Source organism: Nymphaea colorata, chromosome 9, assembly GCF_008831285.2.
Source record: "Nymphaea colorata isolate Beijing-Zhang1983 chromosome 9, ASM883128v2, whole genome shotgun sequence".
NCBI classification, from domain to species: domain Eukaryota; kingdom Viridiplantae; phylum Streptophyta; class Magnoliopsida; order Nymphaeales; family Nymphaeaceae; genus Nymphaea; species Nymphaea colorata.
Genome location: NC_045146.1, coordinates 13,095,171 through 13,112,184, shown reverse-complemented (window position 1 = coordinate 13,112,184; position 17,014 = coordinate 13,095,171). Strand labels below are relative to the sequence as shown.

General features: G+C 39.3%; 2 protein-coding genes across 2 annotated transcripts; both read left to right on the top strand.

Annotated features, from left to right (window-relative positions):
* Window positions 1–2,987: 2,987 nt before the first annotated feature.
* LOC116260591 (uncharacterized) lies at window positions 2,988–7,183 on the top strand (the record flags this gene model as incomplete). The annotated part of the gene is made up of 5 exons (XM_031639044.2): window positions 2,988–3,533; window positions 3,829–3,878; window positions 4,726–4,813; window positions 6,436–6,552; window positions 6,929–7,183. Coding segments are annotated over 5 exons (852 nt in total), but the record flags the coding sequence as incomplete, so codon positions are not given.
* A 4,819-nt stretch (window positions 7,184–12,002) lies between these two features.
* On the top strand, window positions 12,003–16,122 carry LOC116261543 (BTB/POZ domain-containing protein At3g19850). Its single transcript, XM_031640360.2, has 3 exons — window positions 12,003–12,472; window positions 12,790–13,938; window positions 15,596–16,122. Exons 1-3 carry the CDS (start codon window positions 12,407–12,409, stop codon window positions 16,010–16,012), a joined length of 1,632 nt encoding a protein of 543 aa, XP_031496220.1. The 5' UTR covers window positions 12,003–12,406; the 3' UTR covers window positions 16,013–16,122.
* Window positions 16,123–17,014: the final 892 nt, after the last annotated feature.

Genomic DNA, 17,014 nt, shown 5'->3' with positions numbered 1-17,014 from the left:
TTTAAAATTTAACAAACAGAGAAATTCTCGATGAAAGCATTATATGGGAAACTCTTGCTCTAACGGATGATGATATTTTTGTTTCGAGTATTCTTCGTTGGATGATATGAAAAATTAATGTTTTGGCGATTTTTGTTTTGAGAGACGTCGAGTGCCTAATTCTTGGTTGCCCAAATGTTAAATAATTGTTTGTAAATTTTTATGACAATCTTAAAAATAAGTCAAAAAAATATATTATTAGATATCATTTGTATTGTAATTTGGAATTTATACGCAAGCTTAGGTTAAGGGGATGCTTAATCGTGTAAAATTCAATCTTTTGAATAATTTAGTCGTGTACTAATGACAGGAGTGATCGGACGTCCTTGACACTTTTTAAATGTGGAAAAGAAGTCACATGGCCTTGCACTTAACCTTAGCCCACCAACTTTGATCCCAAAGGTTATAGGTACCCTGAAAATTTTGCAAATTCGAATATCAATCAAAATTTCGAAATTGTCTGATAATTAATCGTACTGATTTTCATTAAATCATTAAAAAAAAAAAGATTGAATGTCACTATATGATGATCAAACGAATTAAAAACAATGGATTTTAAAATATGGACCCTAGCTGCCCAAACAGTGCGGTTCGTCGATCTATTCAACTTGATAATTCTAAATAAAGACCATCATCCTTTTCGAGGTTTCATCGTTTCTTACTTTAATTTATGACTTTGACACTGCTCTTTAAGTCCAACCCGTGGGTAAGTTTTTTTGTTAACATTATTTGGGTACCAATGAAGAAGCAACAAGTTTTTTTTTTTAAAACAAAAAATTATATATGCATGTCTTATGTGGTGCTATTAATACAAGATAATGTGTTATGAACCATAAATGACAAAATTACCCTTTACATATGCATGCATTATGTTCGGCCATGTGTTGTGAAATGACAAAAATGCCCTTGATGGTATATAAAAACTCAAACTTTGTAAGGATAGAACTGAAACTTAAAGTGCAAGGTTTAGGAAGGGAGGGCAATCATCACCGTGTTCGTAAGTAGCCATTGCAGATAAGATACTAGTGTTGTTGCGGTTCAAGGGTAATAATGTCCTGAAAAAAAAGTATACTTATTTTAAAAATTCCCTCGGAATTTTTTTTATGTTTTTTTTCTCTGCCTACGTTTTCTTCTTTTATTTTATTTTCAAAGAGAACAAGAGGGTTACAATAATAAATTGAAATGGTTTGGATCTTACTTGATCGAAATCCAAATATAAAATAATAGAACATCAAGACTCTGCCTAAACCGAATCAGTAGAACAACGGACCAGGCAGACTCGACTACGGATTCAAAATATGTTATCTACTAATAGAATTTAATAAAAGTACTTGAAAACAGATAATGTACGTTTAGAAATTGCATTTAGTTGAGAAAATTTCTTTGAAATTGTAACACCCCATAAGTTTAGTCTCTTGTATTGAAAACTGTAAGGCATATTCACTGACTTATAAAAAGAGACTATTAATGAGATGATGAATTATTTTTAGGATGAAACCGAAACTGTTATGATGACAAGTTGAGATCCACCGAACAGAAACCCGAACTCGAAAGTGGCTCACTTACAGAAATCCTTCCTAGCTTGGTAATAATCCTAGCCATGAAAAAATCGTAACGGTATTAAAAAGTCAATGTTTTTCTAATTTCAAATATTTATGAACCTTTTTGCAAATTTCTGAAAAATGCATTGACCTGCTTGGTCGGTGACCCCAAGTCTGCGACTCGGAGTGGGTTGGGTGCGTCCGGTTTTTGCCTTAGCACGTGGAAAATGCGAGCCCACTGCTCGCTGTAGGCGAAAGCAACGCCACATCGATGTCAAGGTCAAAATCAAAAGTCAAGCGTCAAGAACCAGGGATGCATTTTGACGCCCGCGTGCCGAAGCAATGAAAATATCTGACCAGATATCAAGATCACAAATAAATGATCTTAATATATAAATCATGATTTTCCGTCTCGCTTGCGAACTCTGTTTTACAAATCTGAATTTTCACCCAGACACTAACACAGCAACACTAAAATATAAAAATATAAAGTTTCACTAAAGATTTAAATTTTGAGATAAAAATATAAGATAGTCTTACAAGATCCGGCTCATTAAAAATTTTGTTAATTATATGTTTAGTGTTTCATGAAAAATTTTTTTAGCTCCGCCCAAATAAAAAATGAACTATTGATGAACAAGTTATTGTGTATGAGAAGTAGTTGTAGCACATCGGAGACATTTTGTCTTCCATGTGAAATAAAAGATCTCACGTTTCAAACACGCCTCAAATTAAGAAACGTTTTGCTGTTGCATAAGCAAACAATATAGTAAAGGACGAGGACAAACCAAACACGTGTGACCATAACCATGGCGTTTGATAAGACAATATAAAACATGACACAAAGTATTATTGGATAGATTTTTCTGTCTCCTCTACTATATCAAACACCTTTCATAAGGACCTTTAAACACTTATTATGAAAAAAAATACGAGAACAACTTCCTGGCATGGCTTCGAAAATAAAAATATCTGTTTTTAAATTGCCACATATCACCTGTTTTGAAGTCATTGCAGCTTGAGTTAGGAATTGTTTTAATTATAATTAGATGGTGAGATCTGATTTTTAGCAATAATTTTTTAAATTTCAATCAACTAACAACAGCTGATTGGAGGTCTCTCTCATTTTTTGTCCCACAAATAGCATAGAAGGAGTCAAAATTTTTTTATGAGGGGCCAAATTATATATTCAAAATTTTAACGGTAATAATTTTTTTTAATTTTACATATAAGATAAATGATTTTTTTTAAATTGTTTAAATGTTTCTTCATTTCCTAGAAACGTTTAATTGTTTCTCCATTTCTGAGATCCAACTTGTATAATTCCGATTCAGGATCCGAACCGGTTTTTAGAACATCGGAGAGGCCGCCTTAATCAATCGGCGAATGATGCGAATATTCCGGTGATTCCTCACCATAGACAAGAAAGCGCTCTCTTCCCTCTGCTCGCGCCAAGTGCAGTGGAGGATTCGATGCTACGAAGAGAATGGCTCGAGCGGACATACTCTTACCGCGAACGCCACCCTTCCTCCTCCTCCATCCGCCGAGGACGTCCCGGCCCCTTTGTTCGCCGGTTCCGTCCGACCGAGACACTCGCGAGTGACGGAGGTGGTCTCGGAGGCCAAGGAAGTACGGGTGTGCGTGAACAGGACATGCAGCCGGAGCGGGTCGAGGGAGACGCTGGCCCTGCTGGAGGCGCTCGCGCCCCCGGGCATGTCCGTGGTGTCCTGCGGGTGCCTCGGGCTCTGCGGCTCGGGCCCGAACGTGGCGATCCTCCCCGACGAGGTGGTAATCCGTCACTGCTCCACCGCGTCCCGGGTCGCTGACCTCCTAACGGCATATTGCGGCTTCTCCAACCCGGCGGCGGGCCTGGAGGCGCTAGCCCTCAGGAAGAGAGCAGAGGGCGAGATGGACAGTGGGAATTTAGCCGGGGCCATCGCCCTGCTAAACCAGGTCGGGTTCTTCCTTTCCAAGTTGTCCCTAGGTCGATATTGAAGCATTTCTGCAGCTCTCTCTCTCCCCATTCTTGTTTAAGTTCTTCATCTTTGTAAAGTGATTATTTCCAAATCCTTGGACATAAAAAATCTTCCCTCTTCGAAAATGTGCAATTTTTACCCTGGAACTTGTACTGATTGATCTTGTAACATTTGTCTTATCTCTATCTATTAATGTATTTGTTTCCAATAGGAAACAAATTATTTGAACTTTTCTGACAAGTGACTCTAATGTTTTGTTCTTTGTGTTGCAGGCTGTTGATCTTAAACCGGCTGGAGGTATGCAGTTTATCTATAAAGCCAGGTTTGCTGTAACTTATCCTCTTTTAGTTAAAACACTTCAATGTCGTTTTTCTTTTCTTCCTAAACAGTGGGAGCCAAGTGTGTCAGGTTCAATGAGGCACTCGTCCTCTCTAACTCGCTTATTGGTTGCATGAATCAATTTCCGAGAGCCATCAAGCTTGTTGCTTCTCCTTGTTTCTGTACTGAGCCGAAATCTTACGGTTGCATTTAAATGAGAATGGATTCCAGCCATAGTTGAAGTTGAAGAAGTAGGTACACTTTTAGGATAAATGTCACATACCATGTTATAGATAGTACTTTTTGGCAGGACGATCACGCTCATTCATTCATATTATCATATACCTTAGAAGGCCAATTCATGTTCTATATGCTGCCAATGGATGTGAGTGGAGTAATTGGGACTCGGAGTTCTTAACTAAGTTTGTAACTGAAAGATATGGTGAATTATTGGTTTTCGGTAGAGGCTCTAGTACCTATAGTTGAACTGATCATAAGCCGGATATTATTGGTAGTTGGAGTAACCACGTATTGAAATATGTAGCCAGAGAGAGTAAGAAATGCACTATTGGATGAAAACCTTGAGGAAAATGTACATGCAATCGCCATAGGTTGCTGGCAAAGACAGAGTTTGCAACCTCAAGAAGAGCTCTAGATGAACTTAAATGGGCACCTACTGCTTTGTTGAAGAAATTTTTGCATATACTTCTAATTGCTTATGTTCAATTTTGGGCAATGTCTTAATTTGTGGATCACTTTGATGCACCTAGGATTAGTAAACATTAGGTCTCTGAAATCGATCTGCACTGTAATCATGTGACGCATGTTTGGGTTTTTCCTTCTTCTCCAAGGTCTGCTGCACAGTTAGGTATGGGTGACCATTCTGGTGCTCTCCAAGATGCCATTGAAGCTTCAAAAATTGCTCCAGACTACCCTCAGGTAACTTTTCCTATGAGATGCTTGCTTTGATGGCATACTCTTACCTTTTCCTGATTTTTTTGTATGGTCTTTCAAAAGGACTGCATACATTTCACGTTTCCAGTTCTATAAGAGCGCTTGTTTTATCACTTTATGTCCTCAGCATGATATAAAGTTGTATATTGGGTGTTTACAATTTTCAAGCTACTAGGATGTTGCCAATATTTATAGAAGGCTATATTGGTTTTCCCCAAAACTTTGTAGGTCAGTATCATAATTGAGTCATTTCCACATAGTAGGACATGTCATAAGTTCTTTGAGAAATATGTAGGCAACGACGGGGAAAAAAAAAGCAGAGAAACCCATTCCTTTTGATATCTAGTGTGAGGGGCATCAGATGACCCATTTATTTTGTCCTGAATAATATAAAAGATACAGATAAAAAACTACTGTTAAGTTATGAATGCGATGCCAATGTTTCTGATCATTGCAGCTTCATGCTCTTTGAGATGTTTCTTTGCTCATTTAATATGCACATGGATGTGGGTTTGGTATGAAATATGAATACAAGGTATGCACAATCTTTTTAGCAGTTTGCAGAAACCCACCTAAGGTTTGATGTATTTTTGAACAGCTTTTCAACTTTTGAAAAAGCCATTGGGTTCATAAAATAACTCACAAACAGACACTCTAAAGGCAATGCACGACAGAAATTGCTAGGTCAGAGTCAAAAATATATTTTTTTTTTACCCTGAAAAGATTTGGATTTTTGAGATTTAAGGTTTATTTTCACATTTCTCTCTCCCTCTCTTACAAAAGGAGGAGAGAATGACAAGTGGCTCTCTCTGGTTCATGAAGAAGAGGGCATAACAAGCTCCTCTTTCTTTTTTTTCTTAAGGAAATGGGAAAGTCTTTCTTTTTCTTTGAGTACTCGCATTAATCACTTGCTTCCCCATTAACTGACCCAAAATCCTCATCACTGCCTGCCATGTTCTCAGCTACAAAAGAGAGGTAGAGGCTCAAAATATATTATTTTTGTGAATGGGCACGTGAATGATAGAACAATCATTTTATGCCTAAACCAAGCCAAAGGTGAGTTATCTAAACATTAGTTAACAGATGTGCTGGTTTGAGAATTGGACATAAATGTGAGACAGCTATGTGTTTAATTTTCAAATGGTTTATTTGTAAATATCTCAAATCTTGAGATTTGTTTCTTGTAAATTTCTAGCGTAAGTAAATTTTTATTGCCGCACAGCTGCACACTATACTTTTACAAGTTAAATGTGCTGGCTATTATTTAATTTACACAACTTTTTATTATTTAAATATCATAAAAGATTAGAATAGCCTTTCACATAACATAGCGTGTCACATGGTGTGTCTGCCTTATCTCTGGCATCTTCCATGTACCATATATACCATCTTTTGTCTTATTATGTCTTTGCCTTTTGTTTTGGTTGCAAAATTTTTGGAATGCAGAGCTCTTCTGAGGAAATAATTTCTACTTTGAAAATGGGAAATCTAAAAAAATTCTGTTATCAGATGAGATGAGGTTGTCAATTATGAAAGTGTTGGTGGCAGAAAACTACATCTTTGTAAAGCATAATGTTGAATGAAAAAAAGGTGCTTTTCATTTGCAGGCTTACATTTGCCAAGGTGATGTTTTCTTTGCAATGGAAGAATATGATGCAGCTGCAAAAGCATATTCAACTGCTTTGCAAATTGACCCATCAATTCGTCGTTCAAAATCTTATAAGGTAACTTGCAGCTTTGTTCCCATGTTTTGGATATTCGAAGTGTTTAACCTTATAGAAACATTTATTTTTTTTTCGAAATCATAGGCATTTTAGTACTTACGGTCCCATTCTGTCATTCAAAACCATAAAAGTTTGCTTGGAATTGAGTTTGGTACTTGAGGTGGAAATTTCTTGGAAATGTTTGTTAGAAAATGAAAAAAATTCTTGCACACAAGATCTCCATTCTTCTTCCAGGGAAAGAGCTATGCATCTTAACTAGGTTTGGTTAGTTCTGCGGTATGCGGATCTGTTCGGCACTTAGTGAATCAGATTTTTCACTTTTATTTATTCAGATTTACTTAGATTTCTGTATTTTTGTCAATGATGATATATACAGGCACGGATTGCCAAGCTTCAAGCAAAGACGTCTGCTGCTAATGTGTCTTGACTTGCAAATGTCCATGACTGAGTCTTGATGAGAGGATGTTATCGGGTGGGATTTTCCACTTTTGGCTTGTAAGATTGAAGTTGAGGCTCTAACATTGGACACATTGGATTATCTTTGTAAATGCCTGTACATTAGTTGATTTACTATGTCTTATGTTCCTATAAGTATGGAAAGAGCAGGTGCCGCATTGGTCATCTTTATAAATGTCTGTGCCTTAGTTAATTACTATGTCCTGCTGTTCTGACTTCTGAGTATGGAAAATATCAATTTTTGAAGAAGAAGCACGTGGAGTGGGAGGAAAGGAGGAGGAAATTACACTGTTCCATACCAATGAACTTTCTTTAGGCATGAATTTTGTAAGCTATTTTTTCTTGGGAATGATTATTGTTTCTTTGATTCTTATTGCAGTCTAAGGGAAGATTTCTTGTTCCAGGACTGTTATAGGAAATGCAAGTGAAGCTAATTGTTTAGTCTCCTCATCTTGCGCAAATGTGTTTGCTCGTATATTTGTTTCTGGTGGTTTAATCTTTACATTTCATGCAATCCATGAGTCAAAACCAGGAAAAGTAAAGATGTTCGGATTTGTATACCAAAGTTTGAAAGGCTCGTGTGCATATGCAGACTCATCTTCTTCACGGATGAGTTACCTATGCACTCAAAATTGCTTCCTAGTCGAAGAAATAATGAGATGCTTGAGCAAACACCAAGTTAGACAAGAACTATTGGACAAATACAAAGGTAACTTTCTTTCAACAGTAAGATCACAAAATATTTTGGCTTGCCGTCTGTTTTATCACATAATAGATGTATGTGCGTCTGTATGTGATATTATTTTAGTATATTCGAGAGCTGGTCCCACTATGGGAGCTTAAGAGTGGTATGACGGATCGACTGTGCTGCTTTTTGTTGGATCTTGGTTATTGTTTTTGTGACTTCTTTTCTTTGGGAGGATGGACTAGGGCTGGCAGACCCCTAGACTTGGGTTAATAAAAAGAAACATGTAAATTTGGCAGGAAGCCGTACAAAAATCTACTTATATACAAAGGTTCTTTCACAGGATGCCTATCTAGTGGCCTGTCTTTCTAACAAAGATCCATGCAGGATTCTTCCTGTATGCAAAGAGCGCTTGCAGTCTCCTTCTATAGGCCCTTAGCGATGCCAATCTTGAAGGTGTAAATCTTCTCGCTCCCTTCTTCACCGGATCTGGAATATCCATGTACTCACCCTTATTTCCAGGAACTGAGACGTTGCATGGACAACGTTAACTCTAGAACACAAAAACAAACCCTGCTGTTGTCGGAGACATCGCTCAAAGTCCGCTCTGCACATTCCAACCTCTGTCCTGCAACCTGCCACTTCCTTGCCGGCACCCAGCAAGATGGAACCCGCTTCAATGTACTGTGAGATACTTGTTTACATGGGATCTAACAGATCATTAGAGGTTGGCTTCTTGGAATTCTAATACGTTATTCTATAAATCTGTCCCAAAGATTTAGGGTTGAAACCTTGTTGGACTTCCTGTTATCAAACGCCCTTTACATTCATGAAGTATCGCATTCTATTCTACATTGTGCTCTGATGATTAATGCATGCGTGCCAGTGTTACAAAAACACGATTTCTTTGGCTGATATCTTTATGTTTCATGATCTAACATATCCATGAGATGCAGTTTCAAATGTACTGTTATTTGGACAAATTAGCTACAAATGGGAAGTAAAATAGATGGATTTTACAGTTCGACAAATTCTCCCTAAGAAAAGCAACTGTGTTCATGCTATCCTCAGGTCAAAAGAGCCCACCAACTTGTTTACTGAATTCATGCTTTTCCACACCAATCCAGACACAATTTTTACTGATCATCACTGACCATGGATTCAGACGCACAGCTTCCACTCTGACTGCATGCTTCGCTTCGGATCTTGTCCAAACTCCACGGCTGGGTGAGAGCTCCAGCCAATTGACAGCCCTGTCCGTGAAAGCATGCCCCAAGTTGGCAACAACAGTCTGTGAAACCTTGCCCACATCCTGCGGAAAATAACCCTTAAACAGACCCATGTGGTTGATTGGGACTGGACTTGGAGATAGCAAGTTCATCTTGTATGGCTGCTCCATGTACACGAAGCAGCGCTTCGTGATGATGATAACAACGACAGGGACATCACATAAAAGCCGAGCCCACATTGGCTTTTCCCTTTTCTTCATTTTCAGATGCAGAGAAAAGATACTGTGGAATGTGATCTGCACTTGAGAAAGGATCCCAGTTGTAAATTTTGTGCAATGAGATCAGGGCGGAGGCATGTGCAGGCAATATGAGGGCAATTGCCCACACTGACCCGTATTTGTTTTTGTGTTAATACTTGAGGATAATTTTTTTCATTTAAATAATGATGCGCCTTAAAAATTTAAAATTTATTAGCCTCCACCCTGAAAGAGAGCGGGGCTTATATCGTCTATGCTGCAGATTTCTTTTGACTCTGCTAGTAAACGATCCACTTTTCCTGTTGCCCTTTTAAGATCTTGGATTTGGTTTGGATACCATCATTCTGGATCCAACTACGTGGGCCCTTGCTGGATCTGAGTTGAAGTTCCGAGAGGACAAGGTTTCAGATTTTATTTCTGATCCGAATTTAGATGATAGGTGTACAGCTGTTCTAGTCATGGATTTGTTCCACTATTCTGCAAGCAAACTGGGAATCAACAGCTTGTCAAATCCAAATGGATCCAGATATCACAAATGAATTGGTCTTCAGATCCATCTTCAAACTTGATGGGCCCTTGCTGGATCTTGCACTTTTTTTTCTCTAAAGGAAACACTGCTTCAAAACAAAAGATGGACTTGGGAATTGGGTTTCAAATCCTTAGAAGCTAAAGAATCCGATGCATCAAACACATCTCTCTCTCTCCAGTTACCTACCTAAAAGAAAAAGACTAAACTGCCCCCAAAAGCGCTAATGTAAGCCACTTGTAATAAAATATTTGTGAATTCGGTACACATAATTAACAACAGCCCCAAACTTGATAATTGTCCAGCAGATAATCACACTTTGTCTTCTTCGTCAATTACTTGGAAAGAACTTTGTCAGCATCAACTTAGAGTTGCCTAACTCCACGGCCTTGAAATTCACGTTATTTTTTGTACCATTCTTACAAGTGGAAAATAAATATATTTGTGTTGTCCATTTTTAGCTAGAGATATGTTGGGAAATTACTTTAGCTTTTTCCAAGAAGTATAGTAAGGGAACCAAGGAAACTTACATGGAACCAAAGTAAGAGATGAAGTGATGCAAAGGAAAGTTGAGGTTCCATGAAGGGGATTCGGGTTACGGTCTGACCCGATCCAAGATCTTTTTCTCTCTCATCAGAACTAGAAGATTATATCCTATTTCTTAAATCCCCGATAAATATTTCCAATGCTTCACGAGGGTAAGGGAGGGAAAGGGGGGAGAGAGATATATTCTGTTTGCTTGGAAAATGGCAAGGGATAAAAACATTCAAAACATTACAAAAACCAAAAACTACACGCTCTTGTCCTTTTCCTGTTAATACTTTACGCGGTTGTCTTGTCCAGTTTGCATACACAAAATTTATTTCAGAATGACTTCTGAAAGCTGCATTTTGACCAGTAATAAATCCGCATCACTCTAATCTCTTCTCTCCATATATATATATATATATATATATTAATCTTAAGAATTTTTATTAAAGGCTAAATATTGTGTTACAATCTTAAAAATGAGTCTAGTTTTTTGAAAATTAATTCTCACTGCTTTTTTATTTTCCTTTTAAGAGTGAGCTTGACTATCAACATCAAACTATTGAAGATAGTACTCTAAAAGGTGCATCAGGAGATAGCATAGCAGGTTGGGCAGACGGCATACCATTAGTTCGATTGTCATGGGTGCTACTCTCCTAAGCTCACAAATACTATCCTAAGCCCACAAACGGTGAGATCGCAACACCTCATGAAAGGTATGCCATACCTCACCCAGGTCGCCGATTCAGTCTAAGACTCCAAAAGCAAGAGTAATAGAGAGGGACCCTTCGGATCTTTTGTCTTGAATGGTGGGTTGTTAATTTCTTACTCATCTTGGAAAATAACACCATGAAAAAGATAGGTGAATAGAATAGTAAGGCCAAAATCCTTTTGACCTAACATGCAGGGGATGGAATGTTTGGAGAATATTAAATGGAGCATCTCAGCATCTTCTGATTTTCATCGTCCCTTTTAAGCTCAAATGTATTTACTCGTTCTGAACTGAAAATTTAGAAGTTCAGCGATGCCACTCGAGGAGCAGCTTTAGTTTGTAAGTTTTCAGCAAAAGTGTGGCTTGTATTAGGAGCTTTGATGAAATCCAAGATATTTTTGTGATTATAGATAGACTATAGACTCCCAGGAAAAATTTCCTCTTTCTCCTTTGGACGTGGCTGTTTGTCTTCTGTGTTTCTTCCGTCCAGTGTAAGTAGCGAACGGATCTATCTATTCACATGTGGTTTGATTTGAACAATATATATATATATATAAAATAGGACTTGTAAAGATTATTACAGTGCCCTTTAAAAGCCTAGCTGCAGACATGCAATCTCTGTGCCTGCCTGAATAACCTAAGGTCTCACATGGTCAAAAACATGCATGAATCTTTAATGTATAAACCACGCCTTATGAGGATCAACCATGCAAGTTTTCTAACCTTATAAGGTCATGTGTGTGCATTAAAGATAAAATCTGTTAACTGTTGACATCTTGCAGACAGAGACTGCAGTCTTGCAGTTGGTTTCGATGAAAAGGACTTTATTAAATGAAGAACTCACGGGTTACTAGCTTACTGTTGAGATGCTGTTAAAGATAAAACATCTTTTTCCAACTAATCGACCAAGTCCTCATCTTTTTTTAGATAGTGGTGGATGAAAGGACTACTGGACTAGGAGCTCTTCTGAAAAAAAATTCAGAATGTGGGATCATTTGGTAAACATGTCAAAATCAAGCAGACATCTGCAAATAAACAAAAAATTATGAGAAGCCTCTGAAGTGAATGATTCTCTCATGATATATTCCTCCGTTCCGTTGATGATCTGCCGAGTCTTTTTTAACCAACCAATCACGTGGGGGTCGAGAGGGAGTTTTGCGGTGCGTGTACCTCCAAAGCTTGCAATTGCAATTATAAGGCGACAAAAGAAAGGAATGCCAAAATCCAGCATTGACTTTCAGACTCAAGAAATTGGCAGCTATCATCCTTCCCCTCAATCGATGCAGTTTGTTATTTCAAAAGAAGCTCAGAGAAGTCCAAAGTGATCAGTTTCTGTAACGCGCGCGCCTTCTCTGTCCTCTCCCTTCCTTTTCACCACTCTTCTCTCTCTCCTTCTTGTTCATCTTTTTCTTCTTGGGCTTTTCTTCTTTCTTGCCTCCCCGACGTTGATGCTAACAAACAATGCCAGAAGGCATTTGCGATCTGCAGATCCATGTCAACGGCCTGCACACCTTCTATCTGAACCAGGTAAGAAAGAAAAGAAAATTCTCTGCGAACCATATCTCTCTTGTCAGTGTTGTTGATCAAGAATTCTTTATACCTTCTTATGGAAAGAGTTGGCAGGTAAATCTCAACTGCCAATATCTATGTAAAGAATGAATGACGACCCCTCTCCTTATAATGTTGCTTGAAGTAGTGTTGTTCTGTGTTCTGAATAATTTCTCAGAGAAAGAGCTACATCCCAACAACTACTTGATGCGTTATTGTGACCAGTACTTGTTTCAGTTTCATGGAGTTTTGAAAGGAAAATAAGTTTTCGATCATTTTTCGTTCGTGTCTCGCAGAGCACCATTTCATCGTTTTCGGGCAAAGTGAAGAACTCACTAATTAGCCAAAGGAAAGATGCACCCGACGCCGCCACCATCAGAGAACTACATCTTGATGGATTCCCCGGCGGCCCGGACGGCTTCGAACTCGCCTCAAGATTCTGCTACAGCGACGGCAAAATCTGTATATCTCCAACAAACGTCTCCCTGCTCCACTGCTCCGCCTTGTTCCTCGAGATGTCGGAGGAGATCTCTTGCTGCAACCTGCTGCAGAGGACGGAGGTCTTCCTGCAGGGCCTCTTCTACTGGACCTGGACCGACATCCTGACAGCACTCAGAAGCTCGGAGCCATTCATCTCCCAGGCCGACTCCTCTGGCCTGCTGCAGAAGCTCATCGACTCTCTGCTCTCCAAGATCTGCGCCAACTCCGACCTCATCTGTTCCTCCTCTTCCTCCTCCTCACCTGAAACCCCTCGACGCTCCTTTGACGTCACCACCAAACCTTCCTTCAGCAGAGCGTGGTGGTTCGATGACCTGACAGTCTTGAGCCCGTACATTATAGAGAAGACCACGAAGTCCATGGCCGCCTATGGCATAGATAGCGTCACCAATACCAAGTTTCTGATTCATTATCTGAAGAGGGCATTGTACAGGCAGAGTTGCAGTGGCGGTGGTGGGGGGCCCAGTCTGGAGTATGGTGGCATTGCAGAGGCAGTGGTGGATGGTGTGGTTCAGATGGAGTCCAGGTGTGGCTTCTCCTGCAGGTGGCTGCTCAGGGTTCTCAGAGTCGTCTCCTGCTTCGGTCTGAGTGAGGAATGCAGGAGCAAGATTGAACGGACCATTGGCGGCCTGCTGGACCAGGCTTCACTTGATGACTTGCTGGTGTGTACTCCAAGAGGAGGAGGAGGTTCAGGATCAGGTGGCGGTTCTGGTATATACGATGTGAGTCTTGTTCTGAGGTTGGTAAAGGTCTTTGCGGGTGGGTTCGGCGAGGTTTCTGATGAGAGGATGAAGAGGGTGGGGAAGTTGATTGACAAGTATCTCATGGAGATTGCGCCTGACTCGAGGCTGAAGGTATCAAAGTTCTTGGCTGTTGCAGAGTGCTTGCCGAGCACAGCAAGAGACTGCTCTGATGGGGTGTACAGAGCCATTGACATGTACCTTGAGGTAAGCCATCTTCTCTGTTCAGAGTTCTCTTTTTACTTTTCCTTTTCCTTTTCTGGGGCTGTTCTCATTTGTTCTTTATTTCTTGAACATCCTTCTGCGTCCGTCGGACCCTCTGTCTTCCTTTTTTTTTTTTTCTGATTTCAATCGTGGAAGAAGCAGTACAGAGTTTCTCCTGTTTAAATGCACCAAATTGTCCAACAAATTGTCACTGAAATTTGTTGTTTACTCATGATTGGTGGGTGCCATCTTGCGTTAAAAGAAAGCCATGACAAAATTTCATTCAGCCATTTCCTCTTCTTCGTACTGTACAATCTACATCATGCTGAACCTCCACAGAGCGACCTGCCATAGTTTCCAAAATGCATGTTTCTTAAATCATAATCTCCTTGTCCATACATGCTTTTTTTCACCTTCCTTTTCCTTTTCTTTTACTGCCGTAGTCTCTGCCCCTCGCTCTCTCTCTCTCTCTAAACTTCTTCTTCCTGTTACCTTTTTTACTGCGTGGCTGTGGCACAGGAGGGTAAAGCAGCATCTTTCTTAGTTTTTACACCATTTTGTTGTTTCCAATGCTTCCAACGTAGCAATGCAGCGTGGGGTTATAAGTTTTAAATTCAATTTTTGGTGGCATCTTTTTGTGCTTTCCGTTCTAGATACGATTGCGGTCGCTGTTGGTTATAAGTTTGTTTCCATCTAAAGCTCAACAATCGCACCGTTGGACGTATTTAAATCAAAGTCGCAAATACCGGCGCTTCTTCGAAAACACCACATTTTTTGTCCGAGACTGATGTGATCTCCACTTTTTTTTTTATTTTGTCACAGTTTAGATATCACCCTATTAGCTTGATGGTGACCCTATATCTCGTAATCTTTCCTTATGTATATTTTTTATGACAAATCATTTGATTCTCTATATTTTCCCAAGGTCATCTCCTCTGCTGTCAAAATTTTAGATGCCAAGAGAATCCAAATAACTAGATTAGCGGCTCTTGCCAAAAGGAAGAAGCTGGTTTCTCATGTCACTTCATTGTTAGCTAGGTCAAGCCTGTGCCAGAAATTAACAGACAAGCTAGTAGATCTCTCTCTCTCTCTCTCTCTCTCAGTGGCTCTAATCAGTAACGGAAATGTTCCAACTCAGTGGTTCGTTCATTCTTCTTTGTCTTTTACAGTCTTCTCAATACAGTACAGTCTTTGTCTTTCAGAATAACAGCCCATAGTCTAACCAGTGGAATTCTTATAGCAGTCTGCATTGTTAGACCAAAACAAATAAAATAATGCTCTTCACTTTGAGATTTTCCTCTCTTTTCTTTTCCCCTTCAGTTGCTTGATTCATTCATCCAACGGAAAAGGAGAAAGTGAGCCTCTACCATCAAGACTCACAAGAACAATACGATAAGTAAATTTAAGCAACAGAGTGGCTGAATCAAGCTGGATCCAGAAAAAAATCTTGTATATGAACAAGAAAAAAATTGGGTACTTAACCAAACCTACTTAGATTAGAAGACAATACGGAAAGATTTGCAGGACTGACTAATCCCAATGCTCATCTGTGTGCCCTTTAATTGGTATTCGATTAGTTCAAGTATTTAAGTAAGGTGCATTTGTTATTTCAGCTCTGTTATTAGCTTTCTAGCTAATTGAAGTTCTGCATTGATCCTAGGCACACTCCGGCTTGTCATCCAAAGAACAAGCCAAACTGTGTAGAGCTCTAGACCTTGGGAAGCTCTCCCTGGGAGCATGCAAGGATCTGGCAAAGAATCAGAGGTTCGCACCTAGGATTGCCATCCAGGCTCTGTCCTCTCAACAATCAAAGGTTCAGGCCCAGGAGGAGTTTGATTTTCCGGCATCGCCTTGCTCGGTTCAGTTCTCGGATCGGTCTCCGGCATTGAGAGAGAACGTGATGAGGGCCTCGTCTGAGGAGGAAGAGTTCAAGAACAAGATGAAGAACATGCAGTGGAGGGTGGTGGAGTTGGAGAAGGCATGCAAGGAGATGCAGAGTCAGATGTCCAGGCTTATGAAGACCAAGATCGACAGCCCAATGCACAACCAATACTTGCCCAAATTATGTTCCCGGTAAACAAATTACGCCGACCAAATTACTCGCGCTCTACTCTTCTTGTCATGATAAAAAAGTGGGGAAAAAAAAAATCCATCTTCTTTTCCTAATTATTTCTTATTCTTGGATTAGTGCTCCGCTCTTTCTTCATTACCTTGTGTTCATAGATTCGATCACACAGGTTTTCTTTTTTAATTCAAGAGATAAATATTGGTAAGATTCGTTCATTTGTCTCGTGGGATAACATTATAACCATTGTGGTAGTTTCCCAAGCTTGTTAGCTTTTCTAAGGAACCAACCACCTAGAAGAGATCCAAAATACGAGATCAAGATGCACAAATAATTGATGCATTGCTTCATCAAGATCCAAATCCCGGTTGTTTGCTTGTTTTTGCATCACCAGTTCAACTTATCTTAGGTTTATAAGCCGAATGTATATAAATGAACTCAGTTTCTTATCTTTATAAGTTGAAATACAGCTCGGGCGGCACCTCGAAATACCAGATGCAGGTCTTGTACCTTATAGGAACAAAGGGTTAGATGGAAGCTTCGTCTTTCTATCAGGCGGGCAATAGGTCTTCCCTGCTCACTCACAAAAGTAATTGCCCCGGCACAAGCTACCAATTAAAGATGGGTCAGAACCTACACTTAGCTAAAATGCACTAATTATAAAGAAATATAGCTGGTTCGGGTTTGAATAACCTAAATACACTAAAACATCACGTTTTCTCCTGTCCAATTCATACAATCGAAAATATCAAACTTTCACAAACTGTATTCGAACTATTCACATTCCTATAAGTGTCATTGGTCTTTCTATATTGAATTTCTTAGAGGGTGTTTGATAAGAAAAACATCGTCATTTCTAAAATGCATAGAACACATATCTGGAGAATATCATGTTCATCTTTAAGAAATATGGTGTGATTATGTCTAGCTTTTGATTGGTGGATCCAAAAACAACATACATGATCTTGTAGTAGTTCTTGAAATAAGAAAATGGTATTTTTGGATCCTATGAAT